General features: G+C 37.3%; 1 protein-coding gene across 2 annotated transcripts in view; it reads left to right on the top strand.

Annotated features, from left to right (window-relative positions):
* ADCY8 (adenylate cyclase 8) overlaps positions 1-25124 on the top strand; it is a 121620-nt gene extending 96496 nt beyond the window's left edge. For both annotated transcript variants that reach the window (XM_026053435.1, XM_026053436.1), the window contains 8 exons: positions 2678-2767; positions 4510-4682; positions 5600-5681; positions 10708-10866; positions 14688-14834; positions 20661-20753; positions 23152-23266; positions 24601-25124. In XM_026053435.1, the coding sequence (XP_025909220.1) occupies positions 2678-2767; positions 4510-4682; positions 5600-5681; positions 10708-10866; positions 14688-14834; positions 20661-20753; positions 23152-23266; positions 24601-25088 (1347 nt within the window). In that variant the 3' untranslated portion in view covers positions 25089-25124. The remainder of the gene's footprint in view (positions 1-2677; positions 2768-4509; positions 4683-5599; positions 5682-10707; positions 10867-14687; positions 14835-20660; positions 20754-23151; positions 23267-24600) is intronic.
* Positions 25125-27434: the final 2310 nt, after the last annotated feature.

Below are 27434 nucleotides of genomic sequence, written 5' to 3'. Positions count from 1 at the left end.
GAGGAAATTAAAAATAATAAATTCTAATAACTTACCACTTCTATAGTTGAAGAATTGAACTGTAAACTAAGTTTCTTTATAGTCAGCGCAGAATAACAGACATCCTCAAAGATTTCTTCTGCATGCAAGCAATATTCTCTTAGAGATTTATTTCTCCACTTTCCAACAAGGAATGTAGTCTGATTGGTCTCCTAATTTGCACATCTCCACTAGTGCTCAAAGTTAAGTGTGATAAATGTTGAACAAAGTTTATCAGTGTATCTATGAAGGAAGCCAAATACTAAGATTTGCTGAATAACTGTGCTTAGATAAAAATACTGGTAGTTGAATACTCTGGGGCTGACTATGTACCAGGTCTCATCATTAACAGACTTTTGTCATTACAAGACAAGTATAAGATTGATGTAAATGTGATAGAACRTTGATTATCTAAGCACCTCAGAAACATGAGAAAATTTCACATGAATTTGGCAGATAATAATGTCAGGAAGCCTGGCAGCTGTGAAAGTCTGCACCAGGTAGAAGCTAAATGTCTCACTGATGGATTAAAGATAATATTTGTATCACTCTTTCCTCTCCTAAAGCAGCTTTGGAATAAGGATGTAGAAGACTTTTTCAGATGAACTTTATTCTTTGCAAAYATACGATTCCTTCTAGGTGAAACCAGTAAAGCATTTGTTGATGCTGAAGTCAGACCCTTCAAGGATTGGCATTCTTTTTGCTAACAAATATTAAATTTTATTTTTTTTTTGTATTGCTACCATTCTTCTTTGACTCTATATAGGTTTTCAGGATGCTAGGGATTAAGCATCTGTCWTGGTTTTCTTATCATGCCATGTGATCACTAATAGCATGGTGAGCTGGAGAAGGAAGGATGTAATCACTGATTCCTACAGTAACAGAGGAACTGTAAGTCTGCTAAAATGAAAGGAAGTTCAATAGTGCTGAAAACTTTCTGAAGATAAGGACAGTGATAAAGTAYAGATTACTGAAGAATGTTATGGGATTTAGAGGCTTATAATATATATTTGACAAATACATATCAGGAAAGAACTCATTATAATGCCTCTTCTTGGATTACTGTCATATATTTACTGTCATATATTTAGAATTGCAATTATTTGAGTCACCAAGTCCTGTCTTCTAYAGGAAATCTCAGTAAACTCATAATCCCATTATTTTGTATATCAAAATCCTGTCATAATAGTAATTTTAATTTTAACTGCTTTCTGTACCTCCCCCACCACCAAAAATAAAAATACTTTCATGAAGCAGGTACYCCAGCAGTCATTTGTGTTCATATAAGGGACTATATCACTCAGTAGGGACCTTCATGAATTTAAGAAGAGGCAATGCAGCTTGCCTTTGCAGCTATATACGTCCACTCAAGTCAGTTAGAAAGGGARTAAAGTCTCAGATTCTTTTCAGTAGAGACAATAACATTTTGGTTTCACCAGGAGAGCAAGTCATGTGGTTCTTTTTATCAAGGACCTCCTTGCCAGTATAAAAATACAAGAAAATTTCTGATCCTAAAGGTCTTCTAAGAAGACACCCAGGATGGTTGTCTTGGCACCCCTCACTTCCAGAGGGCGCAGAGGCACTCTTGCCTGTCTACCTTGTAGACTTGCAGAAAGTACAATTTGCTATCAGTTGTCATCGAGGACTGCATAAATAACTGAGAAAATATTGCTGCAATGCAGAGATATCYGAGTTGCTGAAAGAACAAAGAAGAGAGTTCCAAGTTCAAAATTCATTAGAATTTAATTATACTGGAGCTCATTAAACAAACTCTATATCTGTTGGAAAGAGAAAAAGGGGAACTAACTTGCACATACCAGGATGATTAAGTGACCTTATATAAACACTCGGATTGGATTAATATATGTGACAGGAGACTTCATCTGTTTTAACTGTCAAAACATGAAATCTGTAACATATTTTCCCCTATGTTTTAAGAGCATGATATATTGCAATTGAAAAATATTATTTTGTTTATTTTTAAAATGGTTTGAAGCAACACTAGATTGGATGCAGGTCAAACTAGAGAAATGCACTATTATATTCTCAGAGCCACTGCATCATGAGCCATTTTCATTCCCTGCTGCACTAGACCATTCATCTTCTCTTCTGGGATCACATTCTGCTGTTTCAGAAGCATATTTCATATGACACATGTAAGATTTTGTCCTACACCTAGAAGCTTAACACCGTGCCTAGATATACATGGAAATACATGGAAAAAAAATCTGCAAGCAAGATTAGGTATACATTCTGATTTTATGCTCACAATTTAGTTCTCTAACTAATAAAGAAGTAAAAATATCTTCATTGGGTGATTCTTAAGAGTTAGCTTCAGTCCTCTGAAATTCCTAGAGGAGATCCTCTTTCCCCTTTGGCAACAGTGTTATAGGAAGGTTGAATGTTTGTACTGTGAATAGTTCTCCCTTTTCAATTTTAGCCACCCTTCTCAGTCATTTTACCACCAAGATTGCCATCTTGCCTCCATTTAGCCCTTAGCATTTCTTCTGAGACATCACGGCCGGTGCCAGTGTGGGTGCCGGTGCTGGGCCCAGGGGTGTAGGATGTCCACAGGTTCCATCCCTGAGTCCTGCCAACCACATAAGCACCTGGTCAGTAATGTGCAATATATCTCTGCTTTTGTTTTCTTTATTCACAGCTATGGTGTGATTTTGACAGACCAGTACCACTGAAGAACCAGACATTCAATTCATCTGYATCTTTTACAGACATCTGTTCCTATCCTGAGGTAGGAACTTTGAATCTGAGGGAAAAGGCCACAGGGGTTACCTGGTATCTGCTGCCTGAAATCCTCAACCCATGTATTAAGGCTGGAGTCAGACGCTTCAATAATTCTGTGAATCTGAACCCTTGCATCTACCATAAGCTAGTAGGAAAAGCAGAGAARAAGGAAAATCAGCTAAAAAACATAATTAATCTCATGGTCTCATAACTTTTGTTATAGGCCCTATGAGACTATATGAACTCAAAACTCATCTGCTTCAACTGTTGAGCTTCATACAGAATCTCTGTGTATACTGTATAATTTTCCACTGTCCCTCTTCACCAAGGACATACATAGAAATACGTGGCATTCAGCAAAAAGCTGAAACATGAGTAGAGATGAGAGGCATCCTGCATTTAATAAAAGTCAAGACAAATTTTGTTTCTTCAATAGAATTCATTAGGGCAAATGGAATATTTGTGGTCGATGATATTCTTGTCCATCTCTGAAATCAATGATACAAAAAGATACTGCTAATTGCTTGGCCAAACTAAGCCTTCCAGCTTTCTTTTTATTAAAAGCAGAATGCCATTTGCTCTGATCTCTAGCTTTTTCTTTACGCCTTATATATTTTAAAATAATTGCAAACACATCTAGCAGCAATTCAGTGTATCAGCTGGAATAAAACTCACTACTTAATTCATTTGAAGCTATTGGAAGAGATTAACAGCTCTTAAATAGCAAAATAATAATTATTATAAATTATTATTATTATTAATCAGTGATTATGCTGTAGTGATTTTGAACTTTCATTTGAGGCAAAGAGAATGCTCTCTATGGTGAACAAGCAGGTCAACAAAAMCAATGGGTTGGTCAGCTAAAACAAGCGTGTTGCATTGGAAGTCATAACGCTGTGTCATGATGTTGCCACCAGCATGCAGCAAAATTGCATAGATGCACACATTCCTACAGAGAATTGTGCTGAAGAGAAAGCGCACTCAAAATAATGAACTCTGCAGTTCTCTCCTAATGCTAGATTATAGGAGTTAATTTAAACTATATTTGAATTTGGGTGCTGGCATTGCTATTTTAAATCTGAATAGCTCATGGCCATGATTGTCCCTCTGTATCCAGTAATAACTGCATGTATTGCATTTGACAAAAGACCAATGATTGATAAAAATAAGACAAGGAAGAGATTAGAAAATAAGATACGAATGAAACTTTCAGGCATCATGTTTTAGGAGAAGAGTGAAACTGAKCTGGACCTGTAACATATATGTATGTRTATATRTATATATTTTAAAGGACCTTTATCCTCTGTTCAGACAACACTGGAGAGGAATAAAGAAGGAATATGATCTCCTTACTCTGATTTATGTGACTTTTGTGGAATTTCAGAATCTAAAGAAATAGAAATGCAAATCACTCAGCTGACTTTCTGCTAGTATAGTTACTTGCAGCATCTGTTCCTTTTCTGCTTTTCACTGCACAGGATGCCTTTTCCATTTCTTTGAGTACTATGAAAATGCAATGATGGTCCATGGAGTTTCTGTTCTATTGAGTTCTTCCCCTATTGAGTAGGATAGAAAAGCCCTCAATTTCCAAAGTAACCTGAACACTAGCAAGACCTACCTGAGCCCCAAAACCCAGACAAAAAAAAAAAAAAGAAAGATCATTTGATCATTTGGTCATTTATGTAGATATTTGTGGGGTGGGTATGTAATCACTGATCACTAAAAGCAACCACTGATGTTTCTCTTCAGTATTTCGTCTTCACTGGTGTGCTGGCAATGGTGACTTGTGCAGTCTTTCTTCGCCTCAACTCTGTCCTGAAGCTGGCAGTACTTCTCATCATGATTGCGATCTATTCTCTGCTGACTGAGACTATTTATGCTTCCCTTTTCCTGCAATATGACAACTTTAACCACAGTGGAGAGTAAGTGTTAGCAACCTCCTTTAGGAGAAAAAAAGGAATATCAAGAGTATACACACACTGACTAGCACCATAGTCAAGAACTGAGAGTTATTTGCAAAAGGCAATGACTAATCCTCAAAGACTTATGATGTGATTCTTTCTCATGAGGCCAATTAAATATTGAGAAGGATTATCTGTTACGTCTGCCACAGTCCATCCATGTTGCTTAAAAAGCAGGTGTTTGGATATTTTCTTAGATTTGGTCAAGAGTTTTATGCTGGAGCCAAGGTATTTTCTTCCCAAGAGCAGTGTCTCAGGTATTACTGCATAAACAAAGTGTAGAAACTATACTGATCATTTCCTAATGTGCAAATAGTTCTCACAACAACCACMGATTTACACATACTACAGCTCTATACACATATTTTTCTTGCAAGCTTCCTACTACAACAAGATACTGACTAAAATGTTAAATAACTTGGATTGCATTTCCAGTTTCTAACGTTAGTTATGCTGCTAGAATCTAATGATATGACAYGCAGGCAAAGACCAGAAAATATGATATATAACAAGAATGAAATAATACAATGGCCAAGTGAAGTAACTGAAGGTAACAATCATTGTCATTGCCTGATTATCTTTCACTAAATCAAACATGGCAAAGAAAGATTCTTCTTGTTGTCAAAATCTGAAAATAATTCCTACTCCTCATATCAAGGTAACTCTACACTTACTATTATCAGGGAAGAGCCATGAAGTTAAATTTTCAAATACACAGGGGTTTTGTAGTGAACAACAAAAAGCACTAGGGTTACAGAATGAAACTCTTTCGTGATTACAACAAACACTGACAAATGAATAACAGTTTTTTCTTTACTCTTTCTGTTTTTCTTTTTTCTTTTTCTTTTTTTCTTTTCTTTTTTTTTTTTTTTTTCCAGCACAGACTTCCTGGGTACAAAGGAAGCATCTTTACTACTGATGGCAATGTTCCTTTTAGCTGTATTTTATCATGGTCAACAGGTAACGCAAACATTTACTTTAACCATTCCCTATGCCACTTGCAATTGCAGGATGTGACAATAATTACTTTCAAAATACCAACTGCCTTTTTATCCACTTGAGCATATGACCTTTAGCARTTTAATAACCCATGTGCAGAATCTGATTAAAGAAAGCCCACATCTCATACTTCTTAGCAGTTCTTAAAGAGCAGGTGCAATATTACATTCAGCAGCAGGCAAGTTAAATTGCAGTTGTTAACAGAAGTAGAARGAACAAATGATACCTTATCTATCCTAAGTATTGTATAATTCTAGTGTCATCTGACTGCTCCAGTGCCCTTGGGAAGGCAGAAAAACAGATTTATGAAAGGAAATCACAAATAATAAAAATCATAAAATATGATTTGACTAAATATGTTTGTAGAGGAAAATCACCAGATTTGAAGAAGTTAAATTGTTCTAGTGGTCTGAATATCAACTCTAACTTCTCTGGGAAATGGACGATTGGCAGGAAACATTTCTCCTGGGTCTGGATTCATCTGCATCATAGAAAGGATTGGAGTGTCTAAAAGCTTTAGGACTTGCATCCTTGAGGAGGAATACATAAGCCTGTTTTTTTTCAGAATGGAGATGTAGTGCATAGGTGTGAAAGAGTGAAATATGCCAAAATAAATTTTAAAAYACTCAATACATAGAGAATAAGTCATCTGAAGTCAGAAGGCAAATTGATGTAGATGTTTGTATTTCACATAAACCTGATCTGGAGYGCTTGAGAGTCTTCTGCTCTTGGCACAGCACAGCCTTCTGCTCTCCCATGAAGCCCCCCTGTCCTAACACATGGGACAGGTGCATCCAAACTGTCCACTGGAAAACGCCTCTGAATATGTCAACCGCTGCACGTTCTCCCAGGCAACTTCCAGTTGCAGAGCAGAAACATCTGTATTTCCTGGCATATCTTCTGGCACTGTTTAATTTCCTGTTGCAGTGTTAACCTAACAGTCTCTGTATAAGCACAAAATAAGAAATACAGATAAATTTGTTCCACAGGACACTAACAAAACCAAAATCCATGAAACAGCCCAAAGTGAGGAGGAACATGCAACTCCAATAGAGTTGTCCTCCAGTCCAGCTTTGCTTCTCACAAACTGCATATGTATTCTAAATAAAATACTTTAAGACATGTCTTATTTTAGATGGATTTATAAAGAAGATTAACTTGGTGAGAACAAGCTTATGAGCCTTATGTTTCTGAATACCCAGCTTTCTTCTGTTCTTTACCCAGTGTGATTTGAAGTCAATCCCCTCTCTCATGCACAGATTTTGAAATTAGATTTTTTATCAAGAAAAAAATAAGAGACTGTCTGGTCAGAAWCTTCTTAAAACCTCACATGAACTTCAGCAAGTAAATCTGGATGGTCTGTGATGCTAAACACAAAATGTTAAATAAGATAATTCCCCATTAGAAGTTCAATTAAATCTAGAGACACCTATTTTAAATATATAAATACTTTAAATACTTTTTACTATTTAAGTAATAATAAATAATAGTATTAATTAATTAATTAGAATATTAATATATTCTAATAAATATTTCTGCACACCAATTTGAGAATAAAAAACATATATATCATGTATATGTACATATATATGATAATTTCAATACTAGAATTATTCTATACTGAAACATATTTATCTACTGTTTTTTTAATGAGTTGATGAAAATCAGATGAAAATCGTTTTCTGTGAAAAACATTATCTCTGATTTCTCTTAGCTTCTAGATAAGTGGTTTGGTCTAGACTAGCTTTGGCCTTTCTTATTGACATCTCTGCTTCTGAGACTCTCTGGTATATGAAAACATTTTAACTTTGCCAGAGTAGGCAAGGAGAGCAAAGYTCCTAAAAGCTTGGATCCCAGGGTTGCATCTCAGCTCTCAGCTCTACAAAGCCTTGTTGGGTGGGAGGAAGGACTGACTTCCCTATACAGAAATTAATCTAGAGCAAGTACAACCTTAGCCTTCTCCTTCATAGACAAAAGAGGGGATGAGGGGATAGGAAATGTAAGATGAGATTCCTCTAGTGGAAAGAGGAAAAGAAAGGAAGAGAAGTACCTAGTTCTGACAGTATGTGGCAGATCACCTTCATTGTACTTTCCGTTTCCACATGCTATTTGCAAGTACTTGGCTTTTCTCGRAGCAGATTATTTCCCCCAGTGGGAAATGACCCATTGGGATATCAGTCTTCCCCTTGCTACTTCTCCAGAGAAAAACATCTTGCCTTCCCAATGCTGATCTTTGTGCTTGTTTTATGTGTGACAATTAAATGTAGAGAGATTGGTTTGTAGTAGTGTTCAGGAAGATGRAGACTGTTAGGTTTTCTGTGTAACATTTCTGTTTTCTTTACTTACTAGTGAAATTAGAGGTGTTTCTGAGAACTACCTGACAAGGCAAGGGCTCCTGGACATTTCAAGGTTTATATTATGCTTGATCATCCTACAAGGTCACCACTGCATAGTCATTACATTGTTTCCAGGAACAAAAAATAACCCCCAAATTTAGCTCTGTGATTTCACTGGGTTTAGCAAATACTAGTACATRGCAGAGCAATTTTTAAAAAATATCTATTTTCAAACATTCAGTGTAACTCATCCTTTTACTCCAAACTGAACGTGTCATTTCAGTTTTCTGTTGAAGAAGCAAGACGTTTTTTTCCTGTGTCAGTGAAGGTATATACAACCAGAATTAAATTATTGTCTGCTACTGTTCTGTAGTAGGTAATGCTACTCATTACCTGTTAAAAATGTTATTCACCCTTATTGTAAAGCTCTCTATAGTGGCATCAAATGTCCAAAGCACCAGAGAGCTCAGAATTCACTGGCCCCTCCTGCTCCAAGCCAATCTGTAAAATATGGCTAGGTCTCTTTGCAATGGTATAGTTAAAGTTGCCTTCYCAATCAATCTTTAGAGAAAATGGTCAGATGTACTCGCATATATTTTCTGTCTTGTAGTACAAAATCAAGGGGAAAGACAAATCGAAAAAAATTAGGAAAATGAGGCAAGAGCTACCTTTTTCAGATGTGCAGTTAATATTTGGGAATTAATAGTCACAAGATAGAAGAACTTTAATTCAAAAATTAGAAAATAAATTGCTTATAAAGGTGTCAACAGCAGCCAGAGAGAAGGAAAACCACTGCTCAAATGTATGCAAGCTTTGGCAGATTATATTGTCAGGCTCATTTTTAGCTTTTGGGTAAAAACGWTCCCTGGAATACAATCAAACTCCAAGCCTCCTTGAAAGGGTTTGATATTTTTTACTGATATGTTTGCCATTGTTCAGAGTTAATGACAAAAATCGGAACAAGATGAGTTACTAAACAATACCTGAATACTCTGTTAGTCATTCCCACCCAAAGTAGGATTGCTCTTTGCAATTTCCATCCAAGCAAAAAATCACACTTCCCTAATCCCAGCATTTTTTGACAAGATGCTTGGCATCTATTCTGATCACAGAATCACAGAATCACAGAATGTTTAAGGTTGGAGCAGACCTCTAAAGATCATCTAGTCCAACCTTCCTGCTCAAGCAGGCACACCTAGAGCACGTGGCACAGGGTGGCATCCAGGTGGATTTGGAAGACCTCCAGAGAAGGAGACTCCACAACCTCTCTGGGCAGCCTGTTCCAGGGCTCTTGTCATCCTCACAGGAAAGAAGTTCCTCCTCACATGCAGATGGAACTTCCTGTGTTTCAACTTATACCCATTTCCCCTTGTCCTATTGCCARCCACCATTGAGAAGAACTTGTCCCCGTCTTCCCTGCAATCTCCCTTCATTAACTTATACATGTTAATCATATCCCCTCTCAGCCTTCTCTTCTCCAAGCTAAAGAGGCCCAACTCACTCAGTCTCTCCTCGTACGAGAGATGTTCCAGCCCCTTAATCATCTTTGTCGCTCTCCGCTGGACCCTCTGTAGAAGCTCCACATCTCTCTCATACTGGGGAGCCCAGAACTGCACACAGTACTCCAGGTGYGGCCTCCCCAGAGCTGAGGAGAGGGGCAGAATCACCTCCCTTGACCTGCTGGCAACACTCCTCCTGATGCAGGCCAGGATCCCATTGGCCTTCTTGGCCACGAGGGCACACTGTTGACTCAYGGTTAACTTAGTGTCAACCAGGACTCCCAGGTCCCTCTCCGTGGAGCAAGAGGGACTGATACTTAACTTCATTTGTTGGCTTGGATAATATGTTTCTATGCTGAGTATTTGATTATAGTTTCTGATTAGAGTATTAAACCTTGAAAGTATATTCTGTCCCTTATGTTTCTTAGCTGATGCCAGCAAGGTATCATCATTTTGCATGTACAGGCACTGGATGCACAATACAACAGGAAGAGTCTRCAGGGGATACCAAACAATTTGTCTTTGACTCTCCCTTGAAAGACTTGAAAATCCATTTGGTGCATATCCCAACAGTAGAAACATATCATTTGGCATCACTGACTTAAAAATCCTCCTTGGCAGTATTTTCAGCTGTTAAATTTAGTTTTAGTGAGAGAAAGACATTCATCCCTGAGAAATAAATTACCTCTCTCTGCAAAAGGTTTGGAATCACTGTTGAATTACTTCCCCATGAAACCCATTTCATTTGGAAGCAGATATAAAAAGGGAAATACTTTTTTTTTCCCCTCCCCTGTTGGGACTTAAGGGCTTATGTTGGTAAATGAACTTCACCTTCCGTTACCTAGACTTCTGTGTGACYCCCTACTGTCATTATTTAACTGATACAGAACTGTTCAAAAGAAAAATACCACTGTGCATTTTTTAGCCGCTAAGCATAGCAATAATAYGACAAATATAATGAGTTCCAAATTTCCTCTCAGACAGTCATTATAGACTTTTTTTTTGTCAATGAAATCAAATTATTTAGAAGTCAAAGCTGTTCTGCATCACCCAAGCCATGTATATAGGGTAACCTTCCAGGATGCCAGTGAAAGAGTTACTCTTATCTCATCAAGTTTCACCTTTACCTTTTTTTTCTCTCTGGAACTACAGCTTGAATACACAGCAAGGCTGGATTTTCTGTGGCGTGTTCAAGCAAAAGAAGAAATCAATGAAATGAAGGAATTAAGAGAACACAATGAAAATATGCTACGGAATATTTTACCCAGTCACGTTGCTCGCCACTTCCTGGAAAAGGATCGAGATAATGAAGTATGTATCAGCTTTATTTCTGATAATTCTGTCTAACAAGTAAAAGAAAAGCAGATCAGATTGGTAGAAAATATTTACTATTTAATTCTTGATAAGACTCAGTATGCAAATAATTCCTACATTTGTTATCTGGCAAGGAATTTTAGGAATTCATGCTTTAAGGTCAAGACAACATGTAGGTGAGGATGAAGTGCTTTTGGATATGGTTTAAAAGGTATGTTGTTGAGGGACTTATGGTTAGACTTGATGATCTTGAAGGTCTTTTCCAACCATAACAATTCTATGACAAGTGATTATTATTCTCTATTCAGCACTTCTGAGACTGCATAGGAGCACTATGTTCAGTGTTGGGCTCCCCAGTACAAGAGACATAGACACACTAGAGCAAGTCCAGGATAAGTCCACCGAGATGATTASGGGACTGGGGCATATGACATACAAGCAGATGCTAGGCTTGTTCAGCTTAAAAGGAAAAGGCTGAARATGAATTTGGTTAATGTCTTCAACCACCTAATGTGTGGGTTTAGAGAAGACAGCGCCAAAGTTTCTCAGAGGCGAAATAGGAGCATTCAGTTGCTCAGAGGCACAAGTGATGAAATACTGGATCAGAGGCTCAAAGAGGTTGTGGAATCTCCTGACTTGGAGATATTCAGCCCTGAAGTGGACAAGGCTCTGCCTAAATATGGCAGTAGTGTTAGATGACTTCCAGAGGTCCCTTCTAACCCATGAATCTACGAACATCATGGATTCTTTAAAAGATACATGAATTTAGAAGAATGCATGTGCGACCTTAAGACAGACCAGTGCTGCAGAAGTGTTATTACAGTCCTGTATGTTATTACTTGAGAAGTCTGTGCAACAGACAGGAACACACCTGAATTTCCTGCATCTTCAAAAAATGAARAGAATGTTTCTGCCATTTCCTACATATGGCTCTACTCCTAAACTGCTTCTTTGCACAAGTAAAAAACACGCATTTTGTACAATAGCTACACAGTTTTTACTTGTATTCTTAAAAAAATGTATGTAGAAGGTGTATGTAGAAGGCATAGGCRTATTATGTGCGCATAGGCACATTATGTGCACAGTATTGTGCAAGTGAAACATAGTGAAAGCCTGTCAGACAGTGCAAAAAGTGATAAAATCACATACTGGAATCTCTAGGTACTCCTAAGACAGATTTGGGAGTTGCTAAAAGGGTAATGKAAAGCCCAACATTTGATTCTGAAAGTAGCAGTATGTGACTTATTTATGCTTTATCTGGAAGAAGGAAAATACATATGATGATGTTATCTCTGAATGGAGCTTACTGTGTGTCAAAAGTGGGATTTTAGCATGTAATGTTGGAATTACCTTTTCAGATGAAGAGGTGGCATGCATTTCAAGATCCAAGTCCCCAGCGGTGACTTATCTATTCTTTGAATTTCAGAAAAGTCTTCCCTTTTCTGGTKGTACATTTTAAAACTAGATGTAACCAGCTAAATTAGACTGCACATGGAGGAGTCATTGTGTTCTGAAGATGTGATTTCAAATAGCACCTAGGGAAAGATGACCTAGGGAGAAGCTACAAGAAAAGGCACTTTAGAAATCAGCCTCTTGAGTATTACACTCTGCAGGTATTAAACTGCAATAAAATACTGTTCTGCACATGAGGAAATAGGTCTGTAAAAGCAACCTAGTYAAAGCAGTTCATTGCAGATGAAGTAAAATCTGAGACTAGCCATACCTGTGTTTTGTCTTGTTTGTGTTATCAGTTCTCAAGGAATACCTGTCCTTTTATACCTCCATTCATATGTGCTCACATGCATAATAATTTTGAAATAATTTTGAGAAGTAAACATGGATCACTGCTGATGCATCAATAACATGCCATTGAATTCAGTGGYACCATCTCTGCTTTTTTTGTAGGGCAATTTCCCAGAGTGACTATACTTGGAGATGATTTATRCATGAGCTGGCTGGTTGTCACATCTACCATATTTCAATACAATCAATCCTGCAATTCATGTCTGGCTATTAAGTTAATTTCTCTGCTCTCAAAAAGGAATTCCTAAATGCGTCCTGTAAACATATTCTCATGGATGTATTATTTCTCTCTTGATACTTCTTACCAAAAATAGGAAAAAAAAAGATAAAAAAGAAAAAGCAGCTGAATGCTCAGCCAATTGTTTTGTATCTTCAAGATTTAAAGAAAGAGTATGTCTAAGTGTATATGTGTGCATATACACAATCCTTTAGTATATGTTGTCTCTTCTCTCATATGTAGATATTCTTCAGTAGAATTATGTGTAAACAGTAAGTGGTGAGGAAAACTAGTTACGTGTCTTTGGAAGAAGCAAAACTTTCTCATTTTTTCCTGGAGAATGCATTGCTAAAGATTCCAGYGAAAAATGTATTAGCAACTGTTGAAGGTATTAGCAGTGCAGGGGTTTTGCTGTTCTTCTGTGATTCTGTGTTCAAGGATTCAAGATGTTTTTCTAGAGAAAAGCAGGGGGAGGGAAGGAGAGGGATTCATACTAGGCGTATCCAGGAGTAAGTCCTATCCTTTTTCAATAAGGACAAAGCACTAAACGTTACTAAAACAAACTATCAAGAACATTGCAAAGCAACTACTTCAGGTTGTTGTAAGAGTCTTATAATAATGTTATAATATAATAATGTTATAAGAAAAGCCAGGAACAGAAATGAAAGTATTCAAAATTAGAGCAGTACCACACTAATTTTTGTCTTTCATTGTCAAGGAACAGAATCAATGTCTGGAAGTTGAAGCAAGAAACTTTTGATAAACGAGAATTGGGCTTTTGGTTTTTAGTAGTATGCTAGTCATTAGAAAACACAGCAGGAGTTGTAGGGGTTCTAGGTCCTGGCATTTTTAAAGTTGAAATTAAATTTTCTTCCTAATAAATGTACTCCATATCAGAAAATAGCTGAATGTATTTTCACACATATAATCAGAAAAACCCATACATAAATAATTCTGTGATTTAGAGTGAATTATCCATGTAGGGGAAGTTTATCCCAGGGCACAGTTCATCTCAGTAGACCTCCTCTCTCTAATTCCTTATAAGCTACTTTAAGTCCAATTAACTCCATTACCTCCCCATCTCTGTTCCTCCATCCTTCCTAATCCTAATGGCAGGAATCTTCTCCCATAGAGAGGGATTCTTCAAATTCAGGAGAATTCTTCAAATTCTTCAAAACAAATTTCAAAGAAACAAAATCAAAGAGTTGCAGTTATCCAAAAAATATATTATCCACCTGAAAAGATGGTCACTGAGCAAGGTCTTTCATCAAGAGGTAATATTAGACATTTAAAACRGTCCATGTTAATAAATAAAAAYGGTCCATGTTAATAAATAAATCTACAAATATGTTCTCATCCACAAGCATTTATAAGGAAGTCTTAAATATCTTACCTTGAAAACCTTATTTTCCTTCTACTTGACTAACCATGTTTGCTTCTTTGGTGTCCATACTGCAAATGATTCCTTCATTTCTTTGAATATTTCTCCATGAAAATCAAAATTAGAAATTGTATATTTTTTTTTAATGTAGTAGCTTCTTCATCTCAGAATGAGAAGAAGCAGCCTTTCAAACAAAGCCAATCCTGTCTAAACTTCATGATAAAAATGTGGAGAGATAGTAGACTCCTCCTATGGAGCCTGGAGAGTCACTGATACATAGGATACATATATGGATGCTATCCTGAATTAATAGTATATTACACATGAAAAGCTGAGAAAAATATATATTTAAGTGCAGACAATGACTTTCTCATTCTTATTTATCTGTTCAACTTGTTTTTCTCCATGTTCCCCTAGGAATTATACTCTCAGTCCTATGATGCTGTTGGTGTGATGTTTGCTTCCATTCCTGGATTTGCTGACTTCTACTCCCAGACTGAAATGAATAACCAAGGAGTAGAATGTCTGCGCTTGTTGAATGAGATCATTGCAGACTTTGATGAGGTAATACCAGCCACTAGAGAAAATTTATACAGTTTAAATGACGAGCTCCTAACTGCTATCTATTTCATCCTAGTTCATCAAATTTACTAACCTRCTTCCAATAATTGTGTAATTTTTGGTCCAAGAACCGTTATAATAGTCTATTTTGCTTTTTCTACTTAGTGTTGCCAAACATTTGTCTGGATGATCCAGTGAGATAGAGATTGAAATCAATTTAATCACTTGAATATAACCATATATAAATAAAACCATAAACTACTCCAATCTGCTAGAAGGAGAACATACCTTTGTTTTGTGAAAGAAAGAACCAGCAACTATTCTGGGAAAGAGTGGCCCAAATTCTAACAGAAAAAGATAGGACAAAAAAGATAAGAAAAGTCAGCATAAGTCAGCTGACTAACGACAGTTGTAAGCAAGGAGAAATTGGAAATTGAAAAGGTAGCACGGAGCAAGCTGCAAACTCTTCCAAGTAGTTAGTAGGGGTGCTATGATAGATGGTATTAGGTAGGGCAATGAGCCCAAGACGAATTAGGAGAGAAAAGGGATAAAGCATAGCCTCAAGAAGAGCTTTGAAATACCTTAGGAACTAGGAAGATCATGAAACTAAGGCTAAATGTATTCAGAATGGGGAATTTGAACCTACTAGAAGTGGTGTGTACTAGTACACAGCTACCCTAGACTGCTCTGGTAAAAGAAGCAGAATTTTACTCAACTGCATTTCACAAGGATTGGACCTATGTCCTGGAATGGAAAACCCAAGTGGGAAGAGGGGAGAATCAATGATCTATGACTGTTTTTGGAAAAGATCTTTGAAGAGAAAGAGGAAAAGGGGAAAAAGAAAAAAATGCCTTTTCACAATTCTGCCCAGTAAGACAAGACCGGCACTAAGATTGAGTCCACAAGATTGAGTTTTTGATGGAAGTCTAGAATGGATAGATAGGTTTGGAATCCATACCAAGATGCTGCTTACAGATTAAGCACCTAGAAAACTTCTTTGTTTCCAAAAATGTAAGTATTGGCAGAATTTAGGCCTTTCCAGGGTTTAGATGGAGATTTGAGAATCAAYGGTGGAGAGAAAGACTTTTTTGTTATGGTTGTTTTTTCAATTTAGTCCTTCATCAGTCTCTTTAAGCACGTACTTCTTTTGGAGGGTCTAGAGTAAGGAATTTTGTTTTGAAGGAAGCTACCAGTGAGAAAGATGAAAGTGGAAAAAGTGGAAGGCATAAGACTGAGAAAAAGAGAACAGTAGATGACATCTCACAGATTTTGAAGAATTTATTGTTGTTGCTCCTCTGAAAGTTATCTTCAATTTATAAATGGAAAAGCAAGGCACAAAGGGGTTATTGTCTTTCCTGCAGTTATTCAAAAACAAAGATACCTGTGCCCAAGATAGAAAATAGAATCTAAGTACGAACCCAGATCAGGGCCTCAACTGAACCTTTACCCTTCCTCACCTTGTACCTCTACATGAGGAAGATCAATAGTGTGTTAGTTCGTCAGTGTTGGACCAGGGTCAAGCTTATTAAATTGTGATAAACAACTGAGGGTTTATGTACGTAGTTGGGCAGATACTAAAAGCACTGCTGGGAAATAGAAGAATTTAGAGAGGAATACAGGGTACAGCTTGATGCATCCTTGKGCAGTCTGGCAGGAAACTATGAGCTCTCCTATGAGACAAGCTCTGCCACCTGCTAAGATCTTGAACATCTTTCTGCACAGGTATAAACATTTAATTCTTATTTCTAGGATCTTGCACAACTGTCAGCATGTTTCCTGATTAACAGTTTTGTTTTTCTTTCCAGATATCATTAAAAATGTTATAGCTCAAAATGGATGCAAAGTCTATTGCTGTGAATTAATTTAAAATATTGTCATGCATGCTCATGTAATCTTCACAGCAAAATTGCATTGTTGCTGTGGCTGTTATTGAAGACAACGTTTTCATCAAAAGCCTGGCATAACACTGCATTGAGGTCCCTAATACCTTCTCCGTAATTAATGAAGAGGCTAACTAGCAACCATATTATATCCTAGCCATCTTTAGTTGAATAATAGATATGTTCTTGGTATGGGTAGTAAATGAAATTACGTGATTCCCCCTGACTACTAGCTTACTTCCAGCACTGTCATGCTTATAGTTTATTCTATCCAAACAAACTGAAAAGTGATATTCCAGCCAGAACAACTGAAGTAAGCAATCCCTCCCCTGGAGAAGGAACCAGAAGTCATCTCAGGTACAGTGCTTCAGGGACTGTAATGTTTCCATATGACTACAGRCTGATACTGATGGAAGTTACTGTCCCTGTCTTTTCATGGGTTTTTTTTTTTTTTTTTCCTGACATTGTCTTGATGTAGCCCTTGAAGCAAAATGCAGCTTGGGAAGAGAGCAAACCTATTAACCAGAGAAAAAAAGTTGTTCTGCAGCATTACTTTGCCTCCATATAGACACCCACTGACACCATGGGCACCTGGTGCAATTATGGTGTCCTAGGGTATCTTTGACATCCACATGGGACTAGCAGGTGTGATACTGCACTTTGAGAAAATTTGTGCCATTCCAAAGCAACCTCCGGCACAGAGCCAGGAAACTTGCTCTAGGACATCCAAGATGATGCCACATGCCCATGTTTAAGCAACTGAATTACATTCTTAATCTTAAACCGATTTCTACCCTGTGAGTCCTCTCCTTGACTTCCACAGCTAAAMGCAGTAGGGAAGCTGAATGCGTAGGATGATGGAGATGTTTCTGAATGAAGGTGAGAAAATTCCAAACAGATCTTGCTTGGAACATGTAATGGTGGCAGGAGACTGGTTATGTTTGTTTGTTTGTTTTCTTCTCATTTTGAGGAGGACTTTCTCTATCTTTACATCTTTTCACACAGATCTGTTATTCTATTTTCCAAAWAAGGGATCTGTGTTAGGGAGTCCAAGACAGTCAAATAAAAACTGTGAACAATGGCCTTACAAACCTGAACAGTTGATTTCCAAATTATCCAGGCTTTTTATCTACTGAGGCAGAATGGAAGCTTTAGATCTGGACTAACAGAAAGAGATCTTTTATTTGATGTATAACATCATTATAGAGTCTAGTTATATGTGATCTCCTACTTTGGAAACTAGTACAGAGGTGCTGACAGGAACATTTCATGCATCAATAAACAAACATGAGCTTTGTAGATCTACTTTTATAATTACTCTTTTTTTTTTTATGGCTGTAGTTTTAATACCCAGGGCTAAACTCCTATTCCTAGAGATGTTGTACCAAAAATAATACAAAGATATTCCTCCTGTTTTGAAGATTATGAGTCTTGGTGGAAATGATTTTCTGTCTAGTCTTTTTAATCTATCATTTATGTACCTCTGTGATGGTGTAGTTGGGATTTGTGTTTTAATAAGAGTTTTCTAGTTCATGTGTTGTTTATTTGTTTGAGTTTGAGTGGATTCCCCCTTTTTCTTTATCTACAGAGATTTACATGGTATTTCTGACAACATGTTTTAATATATTATGTTGCCACAAATAGAGTTTCTACTAGAATACAGAAATTGTTTTCAGATTGAACAGATTACTTTGTAATTGGGACATGTCTTGGAATGTTCTCATTTGTACTACTTTGAATGTGTTTTATTGCATGTATATGCTATGGGGTCTTACCTGACAGCTGACCTCCATTTAACCTTGGGTTTACATGGATGGCAGCATGAAGCTGTTTGTTGCTTTTTAGATGTTCACCACATTCTAGTATTTGAAAATAGTTTCCAGACTATGTTGGAAAATTAGCAAGCCTGTTTAAAATGTCAAAACATATAGTAACTGATTTAGAAACAATTCCACATATGTTCCCTCAGTATTAGCATCCATTATTCTATCATATTCCAAATAAAGCAGAAGGCAAATGAAACCTTATTTGAAAAGGGAATGAACCTAAATAAGAATGAGCCAAAAATTGAGGGAGGGAGCCAGGGAAAAATTGAGATTTAGAAATAATACTGAAGGAAAAAAAACCCTTTTGATTCTTTGTTCTAAACTGCCCAATAACTAATAGATTCTTCCCTTGTTAAAAATACTTGTTTTAGCAATTTACTGTGGATTTTAAATTATTGTGTTGTTTGCTACAATTTCCAGCAACCACCTGGAAATGAAAATATTTCCGTTTCCTCACCAAAATAATCTTCTTCCCTTATCCGCACACCAGGGGCTCTCAGATTGCTCACAAAAGCTGAGTTACAAGAAGCAATTTTTTCCTCTAAAATCACATTTGGAAGAGCAGCCCTTGTAAGTGAGAAAAATAGATAATGGGCTTTACTATCACTCTGAAGAAAAGGCAAAGGGGGTCAAGTTTTTGGAGTTCCCTAACTTGGAAAGGAGCCACTGACCATATGGCTTTGCATTTCCTGCATGCAACGTTGATGGCGGGATGGCTGCAGATGAGTTGCAGAGCTTCCCAGAGCCTGACTCTGGCTGACGTAGGCTGTGGTTAGTTCAATGGCCAGGGGTATTTTATGATGTGCCTTTGGTATGTTTCTCCCTTGGAATTAAATAATCCCTTTAGTTTTTAATTGACAGAAAGCTCCAACCCACATGTTAGAAAAGGAATGCACGACAGTGTATAACAGAAGGGGAAAAGCTTTCAATAGTTTTCTGCCTGACCACAGCATGAGTTTTTCCATTTAAGATCCAACTAAGTTAAGTCTTTAGGACTGAAAGTTTTAAAGTCGTTATCCATGATCTCTTTTTCATTCCACCCTGACCTGTCTAACCATATTGATTCCTACATTTATTACAAATCACCCTACCTATCTTGGCATCTCCCTGGGTGTTTGGGTATTAACCTCTGCAATCCACATCTCTGAAGACTATGACAAGGCAATAGGTGGCTGGGTCCCTCTAAATCTCTGTTGTTCCTGAAATTTAGAAATGTAATCGCTTGACCTTTGCTGGGCATCTTTCAAGGAATATATGGTTTTAGTCTTTATTTTGCACAAAATCCTGAGTTAAACTATGAATTGGGACTGGAAACAGGGCCCAAACTGGCATTATTATTCCCCTGAGTGCTTTAGTCACTAGGGTAAACTTATTGCCCTTCTTGCAGACTCTAAATCTAACAGGTTTTTGTTTTTATGCCTACTTAGCAGCTATATTTATCCTAGGCAGATACAGATGCTATCACTTCTTCTTTGTTCCTTGTATTTTCTGTAGAAGGGGTATAAAAAATGGGGAATGAACCACCCAACTGACATACTTATGCCTGGTCCACACAATATATTTGAGGAGGGAGAGATCGCTGATACAAGTTGTTTGGAGGCATTTGCTTCCATTCACTGACCGTGTAAGATGGGAAGGCAGATATTTTAGGTGGACTGAACTCCTTCCCTCACTGGTCTTATCATCTGAAAGCTTTCTGTAGCAGCACTTATTTTAAGCAGACTGAGTTACTGACAAATAGATTTGGGAATGTTTTTAAGTGATCAAATTTTCTTACATTCACACACACACAGGGTTTGTCTTCACTAATTTTAGGGGACTRTATCACATGTCATGCAAGAATCACCTGCATTTGTGTTAGCTTCAACTATGTATGCCCTGTATCTTCCATTATGTGATTTTCCAAACAGCATTGTAGAGCATGGCAGGATTTAATTTCAGTGTGCTCTGTGAGTAGACAGTGTGGCAACAATAAAGAGATTTAAACTCAGTGTATCCCAGGRCCTAGAATGAACTGAGGACCATTCTTAACTCAAAGAAACCACAAGTGTAATGATTCGTTTGGAAATCCATGAAAGAATTAGAAATTACAGAAATAACTGTCTTTTCTTACATTTTACTAGCTACTAGGTGAAGAAAGATTCCAAGATATTGAAAAAATTAAAACCATTGGCAGCACATATATGGCTGTGTCAGGATTATCACCTGAAAAACAGGTAAGAGAGTAGCCTTTTACAAGAAGTCAAGTTTTTGGTGTGATCTCACTCTTCACATTAAAGAATGTTAGTGTCATTTTATATATATATTCACACAGCTATGTTTGCTAAAAGAGAACAGACATTTTGAGCTTCTGGCAGACAACAGTTGCACTTTTTGATGAAGTGAAATGGCAACTTGTGCTCTCTACAAGAACCATATGGAATCTTTCCTCAAATTTAGACTTATAGGAGAGAGAGAAAAAAAATATCCATCACACTGATGAGTATCCACAGGAGGTCTGTCTATATCTTAGAAGCAGAAACTCAGAGCAGAATCTTGTTAATAGCTTCCTACAAACTGTATAGGCAGTATTAAACTAGCAGCAGCAAACTTGGACAAGTGTGAGGATCATTTTTAAGAGAAATCAATGCATTTAGACTTTCATTSCAAGATTGTAGCTATATAGCTACAGATGGCAAAATAAACTATATATCAGAAAGAATACAGAGGTATTACTTCAGCTAAACAGCATCATGAAGCCAGAAGCAGCACACTACCTTCTCTTTTAAAGGTTCAAATCAAGCTGAGGGGAAMATCAGACACAGAGGACACGTACACAGTCACAGACATAAACCTTAAGGAAGCCAGCCGAAAGAAATCCATTCATAACTACACTCAAAACCATGGCTGAAATAGGGTTCTCAAGGAAGTAAGATAAAGCTCTRAAGTACACTCAAAGAGAAATCAGCAGTTGTTACAATGTGCCCAGCACAATGAGTGGTGCCTCTCCCAAGGGAACATCGCCACGAATGCAGGTGTGCTGCCCAGACCAACCATAGAATGAGAATCAGATATGCCCACCTTTATTGCAATTGCCAGGAAAGCAGAATCCAATTTAGAGTGAGCTTGAAAACTCAGACATTTTCCATTGTTTGTTTAGAATACATTGCAATACACTTCAAATGCAACTAGCAGGGTATCRCCCACCTACAGCATGACAGTGATACTGAAGGCTAGAAATCCACAGAACCAAGCGTGTATAAGCTTTTAAACTGTTTCAGCTCAAATTACTTTCATGAAAAGATGAGCAAAGAAAGACTGAACATTAGAAAAAAAAGACTGCTTACAGGTACACGTCTCCTAAGCAAAGCTTCTGACTCCAGATATGGGTAAAAATTCATACAGGGTGAAGAAATCTTTCCTCCATTTCCAAAACTGATAAGTTCATCTGCTGTTTGAACTATATTAGGCCAATTTAATCAGTATTCATGATTTGAATATGCTTACCTTCTTACATAAATGTATATCAGCTTAYCAGCTTCAAAGAGGTGAGGGGTGCTACAGGAGTGATGGTGCACTCTGAATAGAATCAGGCTAAAGAGAAGGAAAGCGTTAATGTGTGACCATATCAGGATGACACTTAGTAGATATTTGTGATCAGGTTTAACTATACCTTTACTCAAACATATTATTTACTCAAGTATATTATACTTTACTCAAACAGCAAAGGGTTGGACTGGACAACCCAATGGGGCCTCCCAATTCTTCATTCCTATCACCTGGAACTTCTTTTAATGAATAATTTGTTAGGCTTCAAAATAGATGTTGCAACCTCATAGCATTATTAGGTCAAAAACCCACCCAGTCAGAGAAATATTTAAGGAGATTCTTATTTCCTTGGGACAAGCCCTGCCCCATGGGAATGGGAAAGTCCCTMTCTCATGAGAAACGGGAACCAGAGAGACTGCTTCTTCTGCCTTTGTCCACACATTGGCAGGGGAAGCAGCCTTACACTGCTCTCTCCTAGTTGTTCAGGAATCATGGAAAAAAAACAGGGAGTGACTGTGCTTCTCCAAGCGGAGTAGATTTATGAGACATGGAACAGCCACTTCTCTGTCACTTACAATGCATTAGACTGAGTGGTTTACATGGTCAGTTTTCCATCCCTGGGTGCACTGAAGTCGGTGCTTTTCCTGGATGTTGACTTCAGCAAAACAAAATGATCTACATCTCATCTTTTGCTCTATGTCTTGCTTACCTGGCTGTTCTCCTTTTCACATTATTTTTTTCTCCCTTCCACTCAAGTTATCTAAATCCTTGCCTTTCTCAGCCTTAGATGGATTTCACATGTCCAATTAATTCTAATGATTGCCTTTCAAATTTCTGCTAGGAAATTACTTTCTTCTCTACTTCACAATAAGATTTCACTGCATTCAGGTATACAAATGCTGTAATATAAGTGAAAAGTGTTATTTCACAGCTAATACTACCCTACCTCCCCTGTATCTATCATTTTGAGACTGCTCTTAAAAATTCCAAATTCAGATACTTGACACTTAGTGGGGATGGATTGGAGCTGTCGTAACAGCAAACATTAAACATCTATAACATTATCTTTCATAATTGAATTCTTAGCAATGTGAAGACAAATGGGGACATTTGTGCGCTCTGGCCGACTTCTCCATAGCCCTGAATGAAAGCATACAGGAGATCAACAAGCATTCATTTAACAACTTTGAACTTCGCATTGGTAAGCAGAGTTCAAGCATGAGAATTCTAATGCATTTTCATCTGCAATATGCAATTCTGCAAGGGAAACTCAGAAGTGTTGCAAGCACATGTTCCTTTTAAGAGATTATATTTTCTGTTTTCACATTGACTTAATCACAGGTAAAGCTAAAAATAAGATATATTCTGTTCCCAGAATATCAGCTGTAATTTAGGGAGGTAGAGATGTCCTAAATTCTCACAAATCGTCCATGGATAGCAAAATTATCCATTGTCTTTGACAATTCTGGCAAAGAGCCTATATGGGGTAAGATCAAGTCTATGAAGTAATTTGATTTTGCACAGAGATTGAATTACATTTCTGACCTGATCTGGCTCAATAGCAGTACCTCTGAACTGCTCTATTAGGAACTTATTCTACTCAGTGAAACCATCCCAGTAGACACAAAATGAGGCCCAGAATGTATGCTCTATAGCAGGAACACTTCTAGTGGCTTCTCATTCAATCTGAAATACTTTTCAATATCAAAAAACCTGTCAAAAGAAACATGTGCTTTACATGCAATCCTACCAAACAAATGTTGAAATGCATTAATCAATCACAGCATGGAGGACTGGTGTATTTCTATGCATGCTATCTCTGAGGACTTTCTGACAGTTCCCAAGATATGTCAGACACACACACCACTTCTGATGATTTTCTTATACAGCATAAGCGTATCGGCATTTGGAAAGCATTTCTATAACCGATTTCTAAAAATTAATCTAGAAAAAATAAAACAAATTTACTTTCCCAGAAGACTAAGTCTAGTGCCCTTCACTGGCACCAGATTTATTCTTAAAACAATGCTGTAAAAAAATATATATTCTTCCACATTACTTCCTATCTTGAACTTACCAAGCATTCTTACAGAAGAGTTTCTTTTAATAAATGAGTAAGAATACTTCAATATGTTCACTTCATCGAATGCAGAAATGTATATTCCTATATTTTTGGCTGTAGAGAAGAACTAGGGTTGCCTTCAACAAATGTAGAACCAGAAAGATCTTTCCTGTTACATAAGAATCAGTTTGAAGGACCTTTCAGAACAGTGCACAGATTTAAGATGCCATGGAAATGTTAAAGTTCCATTGTGACAGGTATTCTGTAAAGTTACTGGGAAGGTAGTACTTTTCATGTTCTCTTTTTTTTTTCTTCTCTCTTTCCTTCTTTCTCTTTCATTTTTCTCCTATATGTTTTACTTAAGTTTAGGGATAAGTGTATTTGAACCAGCATTCTGTTTCTTAAGTGATTTTCAGCTTTTCTTGTCTAATTCACTATTTCCCTCTTTTTTATTTATTTTTTTTTTTCAATAGGGATTAGCCATGGCTCTGTTGTAGCAGGAGTTATTGGTGCTAAGAAGCCCCAGTATGATATATGGGGCAAAACAGTTAATTTAGCAAGTCGAATGGACAGCACAGGTGTTAGTGACAGAATACAAGTGCCTGAAGAAACGTATCTGATCCTGAAGGACCGGGGATTTGCCTTCGACTACCGAGGAGAGATTTATGTTAAAGGTATCAGTGAACAGGAAGGAAAAATCAAAACATATTTTCTTCTAGGAAGAGTTCAACCAAATCCTTTAATCTTACAACCAAGAAAACTGACTGGACAGTATTCATTAGCAGCTGTTGTATTAGGACTTGTACAGTCTCTTAACAGGCAAAAACAGAAGCAAATTCTTAATGAGAACAATAACTCTGGAATCATAAAGGGACATTACAACCGGAGGACTTTGCTCACTCCTGGTGGATCTGAGGAAGCAGCCCAGGCAGAGGGGACTGATAAAACTGAATTGCCATAATCAACATTTTGTTTGTGTTCTTTTTTTTGTATTTCTTTTATATATAAAATAAATATACAAATAAAAAGGGTTTAATTTTTTTTAAAAGAAGTGTGATTATTTTCTGAGTGTGATATTGTGATGAGATCCAAATTCCTTACATCTTCCAAATGATGTCAGTAGCTCTCCCCAGGGGCCATAATTTATCTTTGAGTGTCTAACCATGATAGCTGTAGGCTCAGCAGACCAGCGTAGTCTCACACTACTTTTTACCCTAACTGGAATTATTTAGTACATAAATTGTGGAGGGAATTCACCATGGAAAAGCAGGCAACTTTGTCTCTTCTGGTCAAGTTGAAACAAAGGCATAAGGAGACTGAGTAGGCTCTTCTCAGCCTTGAATACCTGCAAGTAAAGACCTATATACATCTGATATAGTTGTCTGGTCTCCACAATAATCATAACAAATCTAGTCAGTAAAGGTCATTGATTTTAAGGAGTGAGCTCTTTACCCAGATAAGGGAATCTGGGAAGTGATGATCAGAAAAGAGGTGGATCTTGCACAGACTTCACTGTCTCCATTGATTCCACTGGCTATGGAGCCTAAAATGTCATGCTTAATTGATAATGGACAGAAGAACTGTATCTTGGTACCTCACTTGACCTATAGCTCCCATACCAGAAGGTCATGTCTCTCCTGTAGGCCCTACGACATATCTGTCAGCCTCACTTGGAGGATTAAGATGCCCTAGGATATTTCAAATGGCATTAGACAACACTTGAATAGCAGCTTGAACGACTTTTCTGGAGCCTACAGCTGAGCCTACTGACAAGGCAGGAAATTAATCAGATTTTCTGAAGTCACTTTCTAGGGCTTAACTCGCAAGGTATCAATCTAATCCCATCCCCAGTTTGTATTCTACCAAAAGAGCTCTCTTCAAGGATATAAAATGAGTTTATGTTGAAGTACAGTAGAAGATAAAACTCACTGCTAAATATTTGTTTAGTTTTCTCAGAAGCAAGAAAGGCCAAGACAGAGGTTTCCCCAAATTGTTTGTGTGCCAGAATAGAGATAACCCTGTTGAGTTGCTACAAGGTCACACCAAGCTGCTACACACCTTCAATGGAAAGAAGCAGAGGATAACTTCAGTATGGCTACTCAGCTTCCTCTAGGAAACACTAAACATATTTCAAAATTGCTTTTCTGCTGTGATTCATGTGAACTTGCAAAGTGCACAAATGAACTTTCATCAGGCATGTATGTTCAAAGCATCAAGGTTTGTCTCAGTAATCATTATCATTAATATAGACCGCAAATGGCAGGAGCAGAAGCTGSAATCACGCAGCAATCCCCTGCTGAGACACCTCACATCCAGTATCGTGCAACATGGAGATTCTTTGCAAGCAAACACAGGTCTTGCCTTTTTACAGGCCATTAATTCACCCTTTTGCCAAAACTGAGGTTCCTCAAGAACGCTACCGCTGGACCAGGCCCATTTTCATAAAGGCAGCCAGTGTGTCTAGGAAAGTCATGATTCCCTATATTGTACCATTTACTATAATTTCCTGATTTAAAAAAAAAAAAAAATCAAAACACAGAAATGTTTAAGTGTTGCAGAACAAAAATAACACCTTTGTAAAATATCCTGAAGATGGGTGTGTGGTAGAAAATCATATTGGAGTTGGCTTCAGAAATAGAAAATAATACAAATGCCCAAAGAAATTCCAGAGAAAATTGCATCACTGAAGGACAAGTCTGACAGCATAAAGCAAAGAGCTGCCTAAAAGAGTACACCCAGTGATATGCCTTCATGGGAAAAGTATGAGAACTTTTGTTCCAAGCTGATTACCTCTTCAAATTCTCACAGATACTATTGCTTAACCTTGAGTGGGAACCTTGGAAAGTAGAGTTCCTCAGACCACCCAAGGTAACAGTGATACTGTGGGAGATGTAGGAAAGGAAGAAATAAAGTAGGTAAGCTAACTAAAATTTAAAGACATATTTGGTGCCATAGAGAAGCAAGTTTTAGCTATTTTAATTATGTCATTAACAGCTTTCCCTCTCAGCTTATTTCTATACTGGCTGGACTCACTTCTCCATATTCTCAAAATATTTAATTCTTGCTAAATATATATCCCTGATGAATGGATTTTCAAATTCTCATCACTGCCATTAATCCTTGTAATGACAATTAGCAGCAAGTGGAAGGTATTAACTAGACAATGGGATTTGAGACTGGAGATGTGAAGGTAACTTCACAGCTTCTTAGCATGGGCACAAATCTTCTTCTTTGCACAGACACAGATGGCTTTTGTGTTATCCCCTTCAAAATCCTCATTTGCATAACTACGTTCCCAAACAGAATT

The sequence above is a fragment of the Nothoprocta perdicaria genome, unplaced genomic scaffold (assembly GCF_003342845.1).
Source record: "Nothoprocta perdicaria isolate Ctin4 unplaced genomic scaffold, notPer1 scaffold_115, whole genome shotgun sequence".
Lineage (NCBI taxonomy): Eukaryota > Metazoa > Chordata > Aves > Tinamiformes > Tinamidae > Nothoprocta > Nothoprocta perdicaria.
This window is presented reverse-complemented; position numbering and strand designations above follow the sequence as displayed.